This window comes from Canis aureus, chromosome 27 (genome assembly GCF_053574225.1).
Source record: "Canis aureus isolate CA01 chromosome 27, VMU_Caureus_v.1.0, whole genome shotgun sequence".
NCBI lineage: Eukaryota > Metazoa > Chordata > Mammalia > Carnivora > Canidae > Canis > Canis aureus.
This window is the reverse complement of record NC_135637.1, coordinates 10,897,512-10,918,577: the sequence shown is the minus strand read 5'-3', so window position 1 is coordinate 10,918,577 and position 21,066 is coordinate 10,897,512. Positions and strand designations below refer to the sequence as shown.

The window sequence follows — 21,066 nt, the reverse complement described above, 5'->3', positions numbered from 1 at the left end:
AATTTTTTGAGCATTTATTATGTGCCAGATTCTGCTAAGTTCTTTATATACAGTATCTCACACAATCCATGCAAACATGTTGGGAAGGAGTTATTTAGTAACATCTATGGAATGCTATTAATTACAGATAATTTAAAAAAAATTAAAAAAAATTACAGATAATTTGTCTGAAGTCAGAGGCCAGCAGCCTTTCTTATTCTGGAAGTATGCACTTAACTGCTCCTAATATCTGGAAGTTATTAGTCCCAGTTTGCTTGAAGTTACTTGCCAAGGACACCCACAAAGTTTACTCTGCTGTTCTGCATCGTCTTATTCATTCTTGCGTCCTCATTCATCATTAGCTTGCTGAGTACCTACTCATGTGCTAAGACACTATGGAAAGTACATACCTGGATGCCGGACCTAGAACCCAGTCAGAGGGTCTGGGTGATTGGGCTCAGCCAATCATAAAGCTCTACAGCTTTATGTCCATGTCTCTTCTGGCCCCCAGCATTTCTCTAGGTCTCTGAAAAAAATTTCCTTACGGCTTTGTAAGCTGAGCTGATAGAATAGCCACCAGCCATAGTAGGTTTTTCTATTGCTGCCAAAAGCTCCTCTGGGATTTTGATAGAGATTGCATTGAATCTACGATCACTTGGGATAGCTGTCCTCTTAACAATCCATGGGCACAGGATGTCTTTCCATATACTTATGTCTTCTTGAATTTCCTTCAGCAGTGTTTTATAGTTTGCAGTGTACAACTTTCACCCAAGATTTTATTCCTAGGTATTTTTATGCTATTGTAAGTAGATTCGTGTTCTTAATTTCCTTCTCAGATTGTTTATTGCTAATATATAGAAACTCAACTGATTTTTGTGTGATTTTGCACCATGAAACTTTGCTGAATACATGTGGCTACTTAGATTTGAATAGATTGAAATAAGATAAAACTACAAATTCATTTCCTCAGCATCTCTACATTTCAGGTACTCACTAGCCACCTGTGACTGACTGCGGCCATGTTTGACAGCACAGATGAGTGAACATCTCCATCATAACAGAAAGTGCTGTTAGCACTGCATATGCCCCACATCTGGAAGGACTCTGCCATTAGTGTGCTCTGTGCTCCTGCCCACCCAACTGAGCAGGTTTCTTTGATCTGGCATGGAGTCACAAATGACAACTGAGCTTTCAGCATTGACTGGCTTTAGTGCTAGTAGGTTGTCTGTTTTGCTTCTAGAGACACTTATCTCACACCTTCTCCTCATACCTCCCCAGTCCTTCCTCTTACTCTCAGCAGATGACCTCTCATTTTGCATTGGGGGAATGGAGGCCATCAGATACACTGGCCTGTTCTCATTCCCAGGCCTACAGCTTGCTTTCAACCTCCCCACCTTCTCTTTCCCCTCTAATTATGAGAGAACCAGTGCACTAGATCCCATCCCTCTCACACACTCAAGGCCCTCTCCTGCAGTGACCAGCCTATTCCTCTAATGGATGATTATCCCCTCAGCAAGTACACATGCTTTAGCTTCACCTATCTTTAGAGATCGCCATTGATGGGCCATCGTCCAGCTCTTGCCCCTGTGCCTCTTCACAGTAATATGTCTCTGAAGAGCCATCTGCATTTGCTTTCTTACTTTGTCATCTTTCTTTTACTTTTTTGTGCACAAGATATTTGATCTCTTTATGTTGTCATTGCTAAATAAGGCATACATGCAAAATGTGTACATTTTAAGGAAGGAAACAAAATGTACCTGTGTACTTACTGCTGGGTCAAGAAAGAACATCACCCTTTGTTCCCCTTCCCCAATCTCATCCTTAGCCTTGCTTCCTAAAATTAACTAGTGTCCCGGATTTTGTGTTACACATTCCCTTGCTTTCCTTTATATTTTTTTTCCAGCAATGCATGTATCCCTCAGTATTCTCCTTTTTTTTTTTTTTAAGACTTTATTTATTTATTCATAGACACACAGAGAGAGAGAGGCAGAGACACAGGCAGAAGGAGAAGCAGGTTCCATGCAGGGAGCCTTACGTGGGACTCAATCCTGGGTCTGCAGGATCACACCCCAGGCTGCAGGTGGCGCCAAACCGCTGCGCCACGGGGGCTGCCCTTTTTTTTTTTTTTTTTTTTTTTAAGAAAGAGAGTATATGTGCACCAGTGGGAGAGGCCGAGGGAGAGAGACTCTCAAGCAGACTCCATGCTGAGTGCAAAGCCCGATATAGGGCTTGATCTCACAACCCTGATATCATGACCTGAGCCAAAATCAGGAGTTGGATGCTTAACCAACTGAGCTACCCAGGTGCCACTCCTTCAGTACTATCCTATTTTGTTTTAACTGTTTTGTTTGATACATATTTGGAATCATAACTGCTTCATCTTCTCTACCTTGTTTTTGAGATACATCCACGTTGATTATTGAGCTAGAATTCATTAATTTTCATTGCTATATAGTCTCTCCTTGTTTGAGGACAATACAGCTCATTTATCCTACTGATGATGAACATTTTGATTCTTTTGCTCTGCCTTCTACCCGCCCCCTCCCCCCCCCATGGCTTTACCAAATCTGTGCTTATCACAGTCACTGGTGTTTCCAAGTCAAATGAACACTATTAAATCAGTAGCACCTCTCCCAATTGGAGGTTCAAGACACCTTTTCTGCTGGCTCATTGATCTTTCCTGGGCTCCTTTTGTGAGCTCTTCCTCTTTCATTGCACACCTTTTAAATATGGGCAGTCCTCAGGGTTTAGTTATAGGAGCTCCTCTTCCTGCTATACCTTCTTCCTGGGTATTCTTATCCATTCCTGTGACTTTTAAGTGTACTCCCAAGAAGCATCCTGAAATCCTACTTCCTCTCTCTGTTTTCACTGCCACCACATCTGCCTGTGTGACATCCTCCCAGCTGATGTGTTCACTCTTGTCACAATGGACCTTCCTGCTGTAGTTAGAGCAATAATTCTCAAACAAGCAAAACAGATTATATCACTCTCTTGAAGTCTTTCAATGAATTTACATTATAATGGGAGTAAACCTAAACTCCCCCTCTGCCCATGTCCCAACATTTACCCTCCTGTTTATTGTTTATTAGTTTGCATACTCCAGAATTTTACAGAAATTGACTCCTTTTGTGGAGGGCTCTGGCTGCTTTCACTCAATTTAATTTTGAGATTCATCCATGTTGTTGCATGTATCAATTGCTTGTTCCCTTATATTATTCTTTATGTTTCCTTTATAAAGTTAATGCTGAATAGTCGTACATTGAGTGGATATGTCACAATTTGTTTATTCACTATTAAAAAGACATTGGTACTGTTCCCTGTTTGTGGCTGTTGAAAACAAAGGTGCATGAACTTTCATGCACCAATCTTTGTAAAGATATATGTTCTCATTTCTCTTGGTAATTATCTTTGCTTTTGAAGGCTGTTTTCCCAAACTATAGGACTGTAGGTTGGTAGTTATCTTCTTTCGTACTTTGAACATATTCCATTGTCTTCAGACTTTACACCATTTCTGTTCAGATGTCAACTATCAATCTTACTGTTTCCTCTTTTGAAACTTAGGTATTTTTTCCCTCCCACCCCATTCTGACTACTTTTAAGATTTTCTGTTGGTTTTTAGCAGTTTTTGTTGGTGTGTCTGTATGTGTATGGGTATACTGTTGATTTTTAAAAAACCCAAAACTGGGTACCTGGCTGACTCAACATGACACGACTCGATCTTGGGTCTTGCATTTGAGCCCCACATTGGGTATAGAGATTACTTACGAAAAAGGGTAAATAAGTAAAAATTAAGTTTTTAAAAAACCGAAACATGTATTTTGGGGTTTTTTGAACTTGGGATGTCATGTCTTTCCTCAGTTTTGGAAAATCCTCCACCACTACCTTTCAAACATTACTTCTACCATATTTATTTCTTTCCTCTCTGTACTACAATTATGCATACATTAGATCCTTCTTGTCCTAAATGTCTTATATTGTCTTTTTTTTTTAAGATTTTATTTATTCATAGACAGAGAGAGAGAGGGGGGTGGGGAGAGAAGCAGGCTCCACACAGGGAGCCTGACTGGGACTGGATCCTAGTCTCCAGGATCGCACCCCAGTCTGCAGGTGGCGCCAAACCGCTGCGCCACCAGGGCTGCCCTCTTAAATTGTCTTGTCCATAGTTTCTGTTCTTTTTGTCTTTATCCTTCAGTTTGGATATTTTCTCCTATAGTTTATCTTCCTTCTCTACTGACTAATCATTTCTTCGGCTATATTAAATTTTCTGTTAAATCCTATTCTGAGGGTTTTTTAAAATCAATTTTTTCAGATCTAGAATTTCCATTTGATTCTTTTTAAAAATAGAATGATCTGCTGAGATTACTTGTCTTGCCCTCTACTTTCTTGCACATACTGACCATAGATAGTTATTGTCATGTCTGGGTGTGTCGATGTTACAACCACATCTCCCGATGTCTCTTTCTGCTAATTGCTTTCCCCCTCTGTTGTCCATCATTTGGATATGTCTCTTTCATGTGCCTGGTTATATTTTATTGAATGCCCAACATTGTGCTTTTAAAAGTATAGAAATAGGGATCCCTGGGTGGCGCAGCGGTTTGGCGCCTGCCTTTGGCCCGGGGCGCGATCCTGGAGACCCGGGATTGAATCCCACATCGGGCTCCCTGCATGGAGCCTGCTCCTCCCTCTGCCTGTGTCTCTGCCTCTCTGTCTCTCTCTGTGTGACTATCATGAATAAATAAATAAAATCTATAAAATAAAATAAAAGTATAGAAATAATTTGAGGCTCAGGATGATAACTTCCTCCAAGGAAGACTTACTATTGCTTCTTATCAAATCACGGGTTGTGGTGATTTGAGGTTGGTTTCCAGCCTTTGTGAGAGCTTGTCCACGCACTTGCTTTCATCACTTTTTCATCACCCCTCCCTGCCCCCCCAGGCCTTTGAGCTGCCCTGGAATTACTTCTCAAACATTGGCATTGGTCCTTTACATTCCTGGAGTAGGCAAGGACGAGGCAATGGGGTGGAAGTGGCAGGAATGGAACTTTAGACATCTTTCTGGAACCTGTCTTCCAGGGCTGCCTTCCAAAGCCCCTCCCATCCACACACCATGGCAGGGCACAGGTGAAGCCTCCCCAGGGATCTCCACTGTGTTGTTGCTGTTGTTTACCTTCTGTATTTTGTGGTTTCCTCACTTCCATAGGGTTGATTTTTGGGAAGGGAGCCAGGCAGCCCATGCTATTCACCATCTTGGAAGGAATCAGAAACTCTTTCCAGTATTTGGCATTCATTCCAAGTTCCCTTGTGGCCTTGTCAAATTTAGAAATGTTTATGCAGCAGTTTTTGTCCAAAAGGACACAGAGTAAAGGTTATTAGTGAATTTTGTGCTACTTTTGCTTGTTCCAATTTATAGATGAAAAATTGTAATAAATAAGACTAAATAAGAAAGGGAACACATTTGAAACCATTAATTTAACACTCGGTGTTTATATTCCTTTTTTTAGTGTTTATATTCCTAATGCTTATAAAATGCTATGTCTTTTCTGTTTTATATTTCTACTCAGCTATTTTATTATAGTAAAAATATTATTTATTTTTAACATTTAGCTTAGCCAGAGAGAAACAGAAAATGTATTGTAATGTAATATATTTCCATACTTTATATTTCAGAACTACCTTACTTTTAATCCAACAAATAATAAAGAATTGGTGAGCAATAGTAAAACACAGGCAATTTATTATGTGTGGGTAAGTAGAAATATTTTGATTTGTCTTAAATGTAGGGACAAGTATATGTTCATTCCCTGAGTACAGATGTTTTGGCAATGTAGTAATATAGCATCTACTTAGGAAGCAATAAAAATGTATTAAAATGTTTTGATTTAATTATAGCATTTATTTTAGTCTCATTGGAAATTAGTATATTAAATCAGAAGCAGATAATTTAAATTCCATTTAATTTTTTTAAGTAACGAGGCTAATATTTATTTGAATGTATTTAACAGGTCTAAAATACAGGGTTTTACAAGACCCGGCTTTATCCCCTTTTAGAAAGGGATTAGCAAACAGATCAGCAATATATATACTGACACAGGGCAGAAATCAGGAGATTAAAAAAACATCAAAAGTCAAACATAAAATTACCATATGACCCAGCAATTCGTAAATCCAAAAGAATTTAAAACAGACATTCAAATACTTACATACAAATGTTCATAGCAGCAGCATTATTTGTAATAACCAAAAGGTAGAAGCAAGCCAAATACCCATCAACTAATGAATGAATAAACAAAATGTGGTGCCTCCATGCAATGGAATATGACTCAACCATAAAAAGAATGAGGCACCGACACCTGCTACATGGATGACCCTCATAAACATCATGGTCAATGAAAGAAGCCAGACACAATAAGCCACGTGCTCCATGATTCCATTGATATGAAACCCAGGCAGCAAAGTACAGATTGGTGATTGTCTAGGGCTAGGGGAGGGGCACGGATGATGGCTTAATGGAGAGGGTCTTCCTTTTGGGGTAATGAAAATGTCCTGGAACTAGACAGAAGTGATGGTTGCACAACATTATTAATGTATGAAATGTCACTGAATTGTACACTCTAAAATGATTAATGGTTGGGGGTACCTGGCTGACTCAGCTGGTGGAGCATGTGACTCTTGGTCTCCGAATGTGAGTTCAAGCCCCACCCAAGTTGGGTGTAGAGATTACTTAAAAATAAAATCTTTAAAAAGAAAATAAAATGATTAATAGTTAATTTTATGTTATGTGAATTTTACCTCAATGAAAAATGCAAAGCAAGAACAAAAACACTGATCCAATCACTAATTTTCAGGGTAGTCCTTATTTCTGGTACTGTAGCTTTTAATGCCTTATAAATGTAGCAATCAGATTTGCATTAACTACCATTTAAAGTCACAATCATTTGTAGCATTTTTTTTATGTACTTGCTTTTCTTTCGAATGTTTTCAGATGTTCCTGGAGGCAGTGGGTTCTCTTACCTGTAGAAATTGCAAAGCTCTGACCCTGTTTAGATTAATTTGTTTTGATTTTGCGGTTATGTTCTACTTTTGGAAAACCAGGTCTTTTTTTAGTAGTAACTATTTTTTCTGTACTTATCAGTATGAAGAGAGAGATATACTTGCTCACAGTGCCCCACGTTTAACAGAAAAAGTGAGTATGCCTATTGCATTTTTGTGTGTCAGATTTTGTGGAGAGTAAATATGTATGTGTAAGCTTACTCACTTTGAGCTACTCTGTATATTTTGATATTAAACCATTGGGAAATCATTTGGCATTTTTACTTGGGTCCTTTACCATATTGAATTGTCAGCTGAAAATAATAGAACCATTGTTCAAAATAAAATATTATGGAAAAGGAAGTTGACTACCCTGAAAAAATATTCAAAAAGTGATGGCTTTACTAATGTATGTGTACATATAACAAAGAATGAAAATTAGTTTGGAGTGATGTAGTAAATAGTTGAACACAAGTGGATCTTTTTAGGCTACCCAATTTTCAAAGTAATAACATGATTTTGGGTATTTAGACGTTTTAGAGCTAGTTGAAAGACAGTGAGGCAGGTGTTGGAGGCAAGAGTTTATCTTGCCTGGTTGCCTGGAGCTGTCACATCTGATGTGGATCTCGGGTCCCGTCTCCTGCAGCATTTTCTGCATTTGACACTCATGTAGTCTGCCCTCAGTGGTGGTTTCTTCTGCTTCCTTCCTTCACTCTTGGTATGATTTATAGAAATTTCTTTTTAAGAGGATATGCCAAAAAAAAAAAAAAAAGATGAGAGAGATGAATATAAAAAGATTATTTCTATCTGCAAACTCTTTTTCATAAATCAAAGTTATCAAAAAAATAAAGTCAATTCTCATTATTTGTGGTAGTTATTTTTCATAAAATCCCCACAGACCTCAGTTAGTGAATACAAAATCATTGTTCCTAGGAGAATCCTTGTTCCTAGGATTAGGTTCCTATCAGCCTCTGGTCATAACAGTTTCACTAGGAGATAGATATATAACCTTGATTTCTGTATGTTTTTGTTTGAAGACATCATATTTAATACATAATATTGATTCATTAACATTAATGCACAGCCAACAGCTCTGGTACACATGTCTGAATGAAGTTTATCTAACTCAGGTATATTCTCTGGAAGATACATCATGGCCTTCTCATGCTTAGGAATGCTAGACAGCATTTCAGTACTGTGTTTGAGGCACCAACAAAAAGCACCTCAAAGAAGTGAACAACATGGCACTAAGACCCTGAAAAGGACAGGTGTTTACACTTTGAGAGCTGAAGTAAGAAGGTAGAGCATGTCCTTGATTGACCTCAGCTAGGAACGTGCACACAGGGAGAGCCAAATTTTTGCCACTCCGCACATCTACATGTCTGCAAACAATCATGGAAGTGCCACAAGGATTGATTTCAGGGTTATAAATAAATTTTAGTGAGTAGGTGAGTTTGCAAATACAGAATCCACAAATTAGAATTGACTGCAGTTTGAAATGATGAAAATGCCTTGCATGGAAACAGAGCAGCTCTTAAACCCTGATGCCCTTACTTGACCAATCATTGTTTTACTGACTCTCTTGTGTTCAAGGCAGAAGAGGTAAACCTTAGGGTCTTCTCTGTGTAGTTAGAGAACCAGGCAGCAAACTTGCTGTATCACAAGACAAATGGAGGAGTTTCTTTGATTTATTCATTCACTAAACATTCACTGAGGGGCTCCCGTAACCACTCTGGGTTCTTTCTACACTTTGTCTCCAAGACATTGCCTAAGAAAGATGGCCCTAGTTCCTTATTGTATGTAGCAGAAATTTCATGAGGAGTCAGGGACATGTCTATGTACAGTGCTTAATTTCTACTGATGGGAAAATTGTTTATGGGAAAAATTTATAAGACTGGGATAATTATTTTGTGATATCTTACAACTGGAGCATGCTTTTGCTTGCAACAGACATTAGTTTCTTTATCAGTTTCTGAAACCTCAGAGAAGTTGAACAGGTATCAACAAGTGATTAACCATTTTTCATTTGCTTTAAGCAAACAGTTTAATTAAGCCAGTACATAACCCTTCACTTGCTCCTAGCAAACCTGCAGAGGTTTAGAACTGCCTGCACCACGGCAATCCACGAGGGAGAGATTTCTTAGTGATTTAAAACATTTTAAAAATCTTTTTCCTACTGTATATCACTGTAATATATGCTGCATTGATAAATGCTTTGTTTTATATTTATTACCAATGGTAACTTATAACCTGTCTTTTGAAATGCAGACATTCAACAAGCTTGTGGGAAAATTTAGCCAGACAGTCTTTCACTTGAATTTAACACAAATACTCTCAGCAACAATGGAAGGGAAGCTGGTTGTCTGGGACATACACCGCCCGTCATCATCTGCCTCCACCTCTGTGGGCTTTCCTCAAATCAAACCTTGTAAATTGGTTCATTTGCAGAAAGAGGGCATCACTGTTCTTACTACAGTTGATAGGTAATTAACTTAATTAAAAAGAAGTGGTCGATGATTACAAAAGTATATTAAAACCCTTTTGGATGTATACATGTATTTTGTAAATCCATAGAATATTTCTGGGGAAATTCATTATTAACTGGGAATGTTTGTTGCCTCTGGGAAGAGAACAGAGAATTAGGATCATGGGTGGGGGTAGATTCACCTCTTCTTATAGTCTCATTTGTACTAATTGGCTTGCTGCTGCTTTTTTTTTAATCATGGGCATGTATTACTTTTTAAAATCCCTTTGTGTTGGTGAAACAAAAAATAACTTGTTTTTTCCTTCCATACTAATTAGACTTATTTTGCATCTTGAATTTTACATACTTTAATTTAAAGAAAATAATGTGTATAGCTATATTATTTTTTCTGTTTACAAAATAACACCCATTATGAAAAGATGAAATACAGCAAAACTTTATAAAGTTCACTGACTTGAGAGGCTGTGGAGGCTCAGAGAGGATCTTTTAAAAGCCTTTGTCTCAGACAGAAAAGGATTCACATTCCGGATGCATTCCTTCCTTGCTGAGTGACTGGGGGAAAGAGACTTAACTTTTCTGACTCAATTTTTCCATCTGCAAAATGGGCATGACATCTCTCTCTCAGAGTGATTTCATGAGGATTTTGTAAGACAAGCCATGTAAAACTCACAGCACCTTTTCTGGCACAGGGGAGCTCTAGATGAAATAATCATTATTTGTATGTTAGAGAAGGTCCCAACAATGATGGAGGAAATTGCCTAATGACAAAGACCATGCCCATGTGGTTGGAGTCACTGTGCCATCTGTTTTCTAGGAACACTGCTTTCCTTTTCATTGATTTTAATCCAGGGAGCAGTGAAGTCCTGTCATGGCTTTACAAAGAGAAATGCAAATTGTCCTTACTCAGGGGTATGGAAAAGACAGTAGAGAATTGCAGTTGATGATGAATCAACTTTTAATTAGTTGAGGGTTAGGGCCCATTGAAGACCGGGCCTGAGTTCCCCTCTCTCCATGTTAAATAAAACCCAGCCAGGACCAGGGAGCCCATGAAGGAGCTTGAAACTACTTGGCCTGTTTTGCTGCTTCTGTCCAGCAGAGGGCAGTGAAAGATGTTCCAGCCAATTACTCTGCCCACCTGCCTTCGTTTATTAATCAGAAACTACATTTAATCACTTTGCATATATAAGAGGAAATTCATCCCCCTACTTCTCCCCCCCCCGCCCCGTGATTAGACTTATGTCAGAGGCTTTAAAAAAAAAAAGCCCACTTGGGATGGATCTGAAGACTGGAAAGAAAAGCCATTTTGTCACGCAGCACTGTCTTTGGCTGTGATGACTGGACAGGGTTTTACCACGGTTCTGACAGCAGTGTCTTCCAGTAAAGCGGCTTGTGTGCTATTGCCAAGCTGTGTGATTTCGGAGGGCTAGTAGATGGTCTCTGTTGTCATCTGTGGTCTCATGGCAGAGGCTGTAAATCACAGCCCACTGGCACTACACGTGGCTGCTCTGGGAAGGAAGGGATAGGAGAGCCAGTATGTACTTTGCATTAGGTACACCTGGATCCCTGCATAGTGTAGCCACAGGGCCTGATAGGGTTGCCATGGATAAGTGTGTCCCCTGCGATATTTGGGACATACTTTTTTTTTTTTAAGATTTTTTATTTATTCTTAGAGACACAGAGAGTGAGAGAGAGGCAGAGACACAGGCAGAGGGAGAAGCAGGCTCCATGCAGGGAGCCTGACGTGGGACTCGATCCCGGGTCTCCAGGATCACACCCGGGCTGCAGGCGGCTCTAAACCGCTGCACCACTGGGGCTGTTGGTACATACTTCTACAAAAAGATTACTCATTGTTTTTTAAAGATTTTATTTATTTGAGAGAGAGAGGGTATGAGTGAAGTGAGGGGCAGAGGGAGAAGCAGACTCCTTGCTGAGCAGGGAGCCCAACGTGGGGCAAAATCAGCCTCGTAGGACAGTATTAGACAGTATTAGGCGACGTTTTTACAACACCTGGAGCCCAGAGCCTGAGGCATTAGATGGTACTTACTACTGTTAGTTAACAAACGGGTGTTTTCTCCATTTCAGCTACATTGTCACAGGTGATATTAGAGGTAACATTAAGTTCTATGATCACAACCTGTCCATTGTTAACTGGTACAGCCACTTCAAACTCAGCTCCATAAGGACTCTGTCCTTTTCAAAGACTCCAGCGGCTCCACCCACCGAAAAATCAAACTATCCTCCAGACTGCACTCTAAAAGGTGACTTTTTTATTGTGAGGTAAGTTGTTAATAGATCTAGTCATTTGAATGGCTGAAAAATGATTGATGTCTTCTGTTAGTGGGCATGCAGTGGGATGCTCACCTTGTTCACTTGTTCTGTCCAAGATAGAACTGAATTTCCTCATCAGTCCTTGCAGATGAATCTCCACTTGCTGATTATAATCACTAGTCAGTCATTTTTTTTAATGAAGCATATTTTCATATTAAGAATCTTTAGCGACTGGAAGCTAGAAAGGGCTTATCTCTGAGCTCTAATCTCTGCTGTGTTTGGCGTCCTTTGCCGTAGCTTGGTGTCTGTCTTTCCTTGAAGCTGAGTTTGTCCTAGCGCTGCGGTTAAAGGCATTTGATAATTAATAGCCATAACATTTCAAGACTGAATTATCTGTGAGTCTGCTTAATTACCCTTGCAGTATTTGCAGGCACATCTGTATGTGTGCACCAAACTCCATATTTGCATACACAAATGAATATTTGCATGTGCAGATTAGCTAATTGTACAACTGACTGTCCATCTGCATACTTAATGACTCAATTTACATGTAGAAATGTGGGCTTTTTCACTTGCAAATGGAGGCTGTTGGGTATTGGTAGTATATTTTTGGAGATGTTGGGTTAATAATGTCACTAAATTACAGACGACAGAGGCGTTTCATGTGCAATTAGAAGCAGAATAGCTGGCATGCCCCATTCCCTGCAAACACTGATACTGTTTGGTCTCTCCTTGGCAAACAGGAATTTTATCATTGGAACATCTGATGCAACAGTGTACCACTTAACGACAGATGGGACCAAACTTGAGAAGTTATTCGTGGAACCCAAGGATGCCATTTGTGCCATCTCCTGCCACCCATATCAACCCCTCATCGCCATTGGGAGTTTCTGTGGGATGATCAAAGTGTGGGATTATGAAAAGAAAAAATACCTTTTCAGCAGGGTCTTCGAGAAGGGGCTTGGTGTCCAGAGTCTAACCTACAATCCTGAAGGTATTTTCATTTTATCAGCCTTAGGCTCCAAATTGAAAACAGACCCAAATGACTGTGCCATTGGCTGCAACAACTCCAAGAGGTTTCCCTTGACAGCACTCCCCCCCCCAGCAGACTAGATGAGACAGTTTGTCTCTCTGGGCCTTGCAGCTCTCCATGCCTAGTAGCATCTGAGCACTCATCCCAGAGCCTCATGCTTTTCAGCTTGTTTCTCCTGCCAGGGTTCTTGTCTGTCCTGTTCATTGTTCATTGCTGTCTCCTCAGGGCCTAGAACACGGCCTGGCCTAGAGTCGATATTTTTTGAATGAATAAAGTCCTTTTCTAGCATTGTTCTCTGGATTATGATTTCAGGAGTCCTTCTTGGAGCTGGCTTCACTGAGGGGACAGTTTATATTCTTGATGCAATGTCCTTAGAAAACCAAATCCCAGAGCCTTTCAAATATTCCAGAACAAATGTGACTCACATCAGCTTCTCCCATGACTCCCAGTACATGGCAACCGCTGTAAGTGTTTCCACTGAGTGCTGTCCAGTGATCTGAGCAACCTTGTTTATGACCAAAAGGGAGAGAGGGCTGGAGAGGGGGTGGCAGGGATGGGAAGTGACTGCTAATGGATTCGGGGTTCTTTTTGGGGTTGTGAAAATGCTCTAAAATTGTGGTGGAGAGCCAGAGCTCTGTGAATATACTAAAAAAGCATGGTATTGTACACTTTCAAGGTGTGAATTGTGTGCAGTGTGAACTGTGTCCCCACAAAGCCACTATAGAGAGAGGAGGGACTCTCACTCGAAATGAGACCAGGCCTCAGGACTTGCAGACTGGGCTTCTGCCCTCCTGACAGCTCATTTCAGTGTGTTGGTTTCTGGACCCCTTTCTTGGTATCCATTCTTTCATCTTTCCCTTTGATTTTTAACAAGATGATATTCTCATTTATCTCAAAGCACAGTCTTCCCCTGGTATTTTGGATTCTGTTCCTTACCTCCGTGACTAGGGCTCTTAAGCTCAGCAAAGATTTTCTGAGACCTTTAACCTCTCCTTTCCAGCCAGCTTTCCTGGTCTGCAGTGTGCTCATCTTGCCTTGGTGTTCGGTGAGGGGGAAGATCCACTGCTTCCCCATCCCTTCTGCTCCCCCACCCCTGTCTGGTCCCTCCCCTCCTGCCCTGGTCTGTATGCTCCAAACCTCCACGCCCCTGCAACTGCTGACTCAGGTGTCGCCTTCCCTTCAGGCTGATCTTACACACTCTTCTACCCGGTTCACTCTCAGCCATGATGCTCTTTAGAACTCATACCTTTTTCATTTTGTGTCAAGGACAAAGGTCAAAGAGTCAGGGTTTCAGTTTTCCACACAGAATGAAGTAGGGACAAGAAAGAAAAGTAAGGCCACCAGTGTCAGGTAGAGGCTTTCTACCCACTCACTATTACCTTTGTGGATTATCTACTTTTAACTAATTTTCTCATCTGTAAAATTAGTGTTATTATTTGCTTGGATAGACTAAAATTTCTTTCTGGATAAAATATTCTAAAAGCAACATTAATATGAAAAACTATGGTGATGATTTTTAAGTTACAAAACTTAAAAAGAAATAACTTCTGCTCTTTTGCTCTGATTTAGGATGTGCATTTCACTGTGGCCGTTTACAAGGTGATAGTAAAAAATGGACACCGGGTCTGGGAATACCTGGCAAGGCTTCGATCTCATCGCAAAAGCATCCGCAGTCTCCTGTTTGGGGTTCAACTGGACAGCAATGAGCCGAGACTGTTAAGCCTTGGGAAAGATAGGCTCTTGGTGAGCTGTTCAGTGTCCATTTACTTTGTCACTGGGGCTGCGTGTGTTTCATTCTTGTGTCCCTGGTGTCTGGCATAGAACTGGGCCCATGGTCTGTGTGCTTGTTGACATAAACAAATGTACAATGAGGTAGCATAAACCTCCTTGCATTGACACTTGGTCTCAAGGATGTGCAAACGTAATATTCCTTTCAGTAGAAACTGTTCTTGGAATTTTGAATTTGGGTCTTGTCCCTGGCTCGTGATCTGTGGTCCCTTCCTTTCCCATGATGCTGGGCAGCAGTCACAGCTCCTTGTTAGCCACACAACCATGAGGGTCGATCACCAGTACACTGACTGCCACCTACACCCACACGACCATTCTGTTTGTCATTTTCAGTCCAGAGTTCAATAAATTACACAGCATAGTCAGCATTTTGTTATAAAATAGGCTTCGTGGTAGATGATTTTGTCCAACTGTAGGCTCATGTCAGTATTCTGAGCATATTTAGTGTGGTCCAGTTAGGCTATAGTGTTCCATGGGTTAGGTGTATTAAATACATTTTTGACTTAATGATATTTTAAACTTAAAACGGGTTTATTGGAATGTAACCCCATCATGAAGCAAAGAAGATCTGTATCTATCCATCTTAACTTCCTTTCTTGCTCCCTCCCTTTCTTCCATCCGCTTCTCTCCTTTACAATGGCCGGCCATCCATCCATTCATTATGGTCTGGCTGCCAAACATACACATGGGTGAAATTCAGCAAGCTGCTAATTTATGACTGTCAAGTGCTGAGATTTATATATGAATTAGTTCATATCCTCAAAGAGTTCCCAAGATAATGGTAAGGGAAAGAGTATAATATAACTGTGAAAGTTCAGGTTTTGGACTCAGTTGGACCTTAATTTGAATTCTCAGCCTACTACTTCTTAGCTCTGTGGCCTTGGGCAAGCCACTGAACCTCTCTGAACATCTGTTTTCTAATCTGTAAATTAGAAACCTCTCTGAACATCTGGTTTCTAATCTGTCATACAACAGTATGACTTGGCAGGGCAGGCATGAGTATTAAGCGGCATCATGTTTTTAGAGCACTTAGCTCATTGTCTTTGCTCAGAAGGAATGCGCCATAATGGCAGCTTATTAGGAGTGAGGGTCTAAGCAAGTCTTAGGAGGACCAATGCTGTCTCTCCCAGAATAAGACTATTGACTGACTTCATTTGGCTCAGTCCTCATGTGTGTCTATCTGGGCTCCTCTGCAGATTGAGTATAATCTTCTTAGGAGCCGCAAAGACAACCTGGAAGTCTTGGACATTCACCGAACCGACCAGGGCAACTATCCCACCTGTATGGTCTGGTACCCACCACTCACCAAGGAACTCTTCCTGCTCGTTTGCAACAGTGGCTACAAAGTGAAACTTTTTAATTCTATCACAAAAATGTGCAGGTAAGCAAGAGGAGCTTCCTGCTGATGTGATGCATAAATCACTTTCTCCACCCCTTGTTTATTTTAAGTTCCAACTTACAGACCTGCGAGCAGCTTGGCTACCTTTGCTATCACTCACTATGCAGAGGAGGAAACCAAGGCACAGAAAAGTTGAGTAATTCTCCCCCAGGGTCACATGGCTGGGAAGTTGCCAGAGGCAGGATACAAATCCAGAGCCCTTGCTTCTGAGCCCAACATTGCATGGAGATGAGGAACCCAGAGCTTAGTGCCTGAGGCTCAGTGAAGGAACCTGGAAAGTTACTGACACTTTATAAACTCTCCTGTCTTTCCCTATGGATAAAAAATATATATTTTCTTTCTTTTTTAAAAAATATTTTATTTATTCATGAGAGACATACAGAGAGAGGCAGAAACATAAACAGAGGGAGAGGGAGGTTCCCCTGTGGGGAGCCTGATGTGGGACGATCCCAGGACCCCAGATCATGACCTGAGCCAAAGGCAGACACTCACCACTGAGCAACCTAGGTGCGCCAAAAATATATTTTCACTTGAAGACTACCAATCATGCAGTTTTTTAAAAAAGGATTATTTTTTAAAGTAATCTCCATACCCATTGTGGGGCTCAAACTCAACCGCCAACCAGGTGCCCCTACTTGTGCAATTTTCCTTATTTTTGGTTCCTAAAGGAGTTTTAAGTTTACCTGATGGCATTCATGTGTTCACTCACTAAGTATTTACCCAGCCCCTACCTGAGCCAGGTTCTGTCCGAGGTGCTGAAGGTAGGGATGAAAACAGCAATGTTCCTGATGCCATGAATTTGCATCTTGGTAGAGGAGTAGAGTTCGCGGGAGAGGCTGGGCTGGAGGTCCACATTTGAGGCCAGGAGCACACGGTGTTTTAAAGCCATGAGAGAGGAGCACTTAGGTGGCTCAGTGGTTGAGCATCTGCCTGGGCTCAGGGTGTGATCCCAGGGTCCTGGGATCGAGCCCTGCATTGGGCTCCCTGTGGGGAGCCTGCTTCTCCCTCTACCTATGTCTCTGCTTCTCTCTGTGTGTCTCCTGTGTCTCTCATGAACAAATAAATAAAATCTAAAAAAAAGAATAATAAAGCTATGAGAGAAGAGAAAATTCTAGAGGGGAAAAGCGTGTAGAGGTGCACCAAAGGACCAAGCCCAGGGCACCCAAAGCTCAGCATCTCAGAGCAGCAGCTCCTCCATCCTGAAATAGGTCTGTGTCTATGGTTGGCCCTTGTGCTGCTAGGCCTGGGGCCCCCAGGGTTTGCTCCCCATGATAGATACAGATTAGGGTGCACCATTCCTGCACCAGGGCTCTGCATTCATCTTCAACAACCCCACCCCCACCCCCAAGTAGTGTCCCACTGAGGCTCAGAGAGGTGACAGAACTTGCTGCTCAGGATAAGGTGGCACTTAACCCTTGAGCCTAGTCCTGACTCTGTCCTCCACATGACACCGCTGGACCCTGGTGCAGCCCTGGCTATGGGGTCAGTCAGCCCTAGAGCGCATCCCCATTCTGCCTGTGGTTTGGCTGCCTTGAAGGTACTGAGGCTAGAGAAACAGAGGTGAGAATGCATTAGTGACCTCACCTGAGAGAAGGAAATAAGAAGCCAATGGCAGCTGGCCCCATGCTTGAGAATGATCAGCGTTTGGAAATGTCTCTCAGGAAGATAGATCCTCGGAGGCCAGGATCACCCAAGATGGTCATCATCTTCTTCTTTTTAAAAACATTTGTTCCCAGAAGGGTACAAGGAAAAATGACTATGAAATGCCATGTCATGTGTCAGGAACAGGAGAGAAATCCAGCACAATTTTTTAAAAAAATATTAAGACAGGGCAGCCCCGGTGGCTCAGCGGTTTAGCGCTGCCTGCAGCCCAGGGTGTGATCCTGGAGACCCGGGATCGAGTCCCACATCGGGCTCCTTGCATGGAACCTGCTTCTCCCTCTGCCTGTGTCTCTGCCTCTCTCTGTGTGTCTCTCATGAATAAATAAATAAAATGTTAAAAAAAATAAAAATAAAAATAAAAAATATTAAGACACTGGGAAGGAGGCATTTGAAAGAAATGGGTAGAAAAGAAATTTTAGGAAGATCTCAGAATCTTCGTACATCATCTTTAATGGGCACAAACTTTTTGGACATGGTATATTCCATATCCAAGTCCTGAATAAATCTGAGTTCACCATATGCAAGTCCTGAGTAAATCTGAGTTCATCCTACATTGGGGATGGAGGGCCCACCCAGGCTCTAAATTCCTGCTGACAGTTACTAAGCAGGGACTTCGAGCCACACAGTTTAGAGCTTCTGCCACTGACAATTGGAAATTAGCATAAGGCATCTTTTTATTTTCATTAAAAGTTTTTTTTTCATAAAGTGTCTTTAAAAAAATAATTTATCGGGGCAGCCCGGGTGGCTCAGCGGTTTAACACCACCTTCGGCCCGGGGTGTGATCCTGGAGACCCGGGATCGAGTTCCCATATCGGGCTCCCTGCACGAAGCCTGCTTCTCCCTCTGCCTGTGTTTGTGCCCCTCTCTCTCTGTGTGTCTCTCATGAATAAATAAATAAAATCTTAAAAAATAATTTATCAAAGTGAAATTTGATAACATAAAAACTAATCATTTTAGAAGAACCTGGGTGGTTCTGTTGGTTAGGTATCTGACTCTTGATTTTGAGATTGTGGGATCGAGTCATGCAAGGGGCTCTCTGCACTCAGTAAGGAGGCTGCTTGAGATTTTCTTTCTCCCTGTCCCTCTGCCTCTCCACCCATGCACTCTCTCTCTCTCAAATAAATAACTAAAATCTTTTTAAAAAACACTAATCATTTTAAAGTCAACAGATCAGTGGCATTTAATGCATTAACAATGTTAAGCAATCAACACCTGTATCTAGTTCCAGAACATCTCCATCATTCCCAAGTAAAGCTCCTTTGCATAAAGCATCTTTTAAGTTGTAGGAATAACAAAGCCTCATAACTGTAGCTTAGCTGGGAAGGAATTGCATTTTCATGATAAATCCAAAACAATTTTAAAATGCACTTAAAATATTTAGAACTTGAAAAGATAGCTCACAGGAAAAAGCCAATAAACCTATGAGCAGATGTTCACTAGTGTATCAGAGATGCAAATGAAAACAAGACATCGTCTTTCACGAGTCAGATTAGCAAAATAAAAATGATTGACATGGCACAGTGCTGGCAAAGGTATAAGTGGGCAGGTACTCTCACTGGCTGCTAGGAGGACATGGAAACTGGGGAGTCCCTTTTGGGAGAGTAATTTGCTCCTCCCTGCTAAATTGGATCATGTCCTCTGACGTCTAGGAATGTAGCCCACAGACGTCCTCACACAGTATGCCAAGACGTAAGTAAAAGGATGTCTTGCTCGAAAATATTTTCAAAAATGGAAACAAGCCAGATGTCCATTAATAGGGGATTAGTTAAATGATGGCTTAGTACTACACTGAAACATGATGCTGCTTTTAGAAAAGAAAAAGTAAGCTCCTGTGTGTAATGTGGGAATATCTCTAGGACATAATATATTTTCATATAAAATTACATTTCTATAATTTATCTAATTTTTAAAAGATTTTGTTTATTTGAGAGAGAGAACGAGAGAGTGAGCAGGATCGGAAGAGGGGCAGAGGGAGAGAGAGAAGCAGACTCCCTGCTGAGCAGGGAATCCAATGTAGGACTGGATCCCAGGATTCCAGGATCATGACCTGAGCCAAAGAAAGGCAGACACTTAACTGACTGAGCCACCAGGTGCCCTAATTTATCTAATTTTCACCTAAAACTATAATTATCTAGGTTAGAATATACAAAAGAAATTCTCGAGTCCTAGACACCAAACTGTTACCCACGATTATCTGGGGATAAAGGGTGCAGCAATGTGGGGATCTAGGTAGGTTATCTATCTTATGCATGTCTACATGTGTGAAATTGTTCACAATGAATATGTACTACTTGTTCAATGAGAAACAAAAGATAATAGCTTTATGAAATTGTTGGATACATGTTTAACAATGCTATGTGACAGTTACATGGCTCCTACTATGTGCCAGAAATGGTTCTGTGTGCTGTTTATTAGCCTACCTAATGTTTCCCACGGTTTCCTGAGGTAGGCAGACTATTTTGACTTTTTTTTGGGGGGGTGGCTTTTTCTGTTTTATAATGTAAATTAAGATATAATTTACATATCATAAATTTACCACATTCCCATGGCTTTTACTATATTCATCAAGTTGTGCAACCATCACCACTACCTGATTCAAGAATATTTCCATCACCTCAAACAACCCCCCCAAACCCATTGGCAGTCACTCCCCTTCCCCCCACTCCTGCCCCACCCTTGGCAACCACCCAGCTCTGTTCTATCTCTGTGGATTTGTCTATTCTGGATATTTCATGTAAGTGGAATCATAGGATATGTGACTTTTTTGTGTCTGGCTTCTTTCACTCAGCAGGATGTCTTCAGAGTTAGTCCCTAGGTCTAGTGTGTGTCAGTTTTTCATTCCTTTTTTATGGCCAGGTCATAGTCCATTGTAGAGACATACCCTCTTTATCCATTCACCCGTTGTCAGACATTTCTGGCATCTCTGTTTGGGGCTGTTGTGAACATCTGTGTGTAGGTTTCTGTGCAGAGACCTCATCATGGAATAGCCAGGTCACACAGTAACTCTGTTTAACCATTTGAGAAGCCGCCAGACTATTTCCCAAAGCAGTGCCACAGGCTCACGTTGCCACCAGCAGTGTGTGGCAGTTCCACATTCACTGCAGCCTTGCCCCTCTTTAAGGGTCCAAGCTGGGTTTCAAACCAGAGTCTGCCCCTAGCCATGTCTCCCTGCCTTCTGTCCTGAAGCTCCTGTTTTGCTAGCTTTAGGGAAGGTATTGCTCTGGGCTTAGGGTAATGTCCCATAACCTCACCTTGGATCAGATTAAAGAAGTCTGACTATTGCTGGGGTATGATTCACGACCATTTGCTTCCTGGACAGGACAGTGTTTTGAAAGTCTGTGTGTTGCACTTGGACCTGAATGTCAGGTGTCTGGAGCCATGGATGGCACCTCATTCCGCTCTCTTGACCTGCTGCCGGGAAAGG

The 21,066-nt window shown here is 41.3% G+C and overlaps 1 protein-coding gene across 11 annotated transcripts in view; it reads left to right on the top strand.

Annotated features, from left to right (window-relative positions):
- CFAP251 (cilia and flagella associated protein 251) overlaps window positions 1-21,066 on the top strand; it is a 67,086-nt gene that overhangs the window by 17,505 nt on the left and 28,515 nt on the right. For all 11 annotated transcript variants that reach the window (XR_013366476.1, XR_013366477.1, XR_013366479.1 and 8 more), the window contains 8 exons: window positions 5,646-5,723; window positions 7,111-7,161; window positions 9,276-9,490; window positions 11,575-11,769; window positions 12,504-12,754; window positions 13,106-13,257; window positions 14,363-14,536; window positions 15,778-15,962. Coding sequence is in view for 7 of the 11 variants with exons in the window: in XM_077875485.1 (XP_077731611.1) it covers window positions 5,646-5,723; window positions 7,111-7,161; window positions 9,276-9,490; window positions 11,575-11,769; window positions 12,504-12,754; window positions 13,106-13,257; window positions 14,363-14,536; window positions 15,778-15,962 (1,301 nt within the window). In the remaining 4 variants the exon portion in view is untranslated. The remainder of the gene's footprint in view (window positions 1-5,645; window positions 5,724-7,110; window positions 7,162-9,275; window positions 9,491-11,574; window positions 11,770-12,503; window positions 12,755-13,105; window positions 13,258-14,362; window positions 14,537-15,777; window positions 15,963-21,066) is intronic.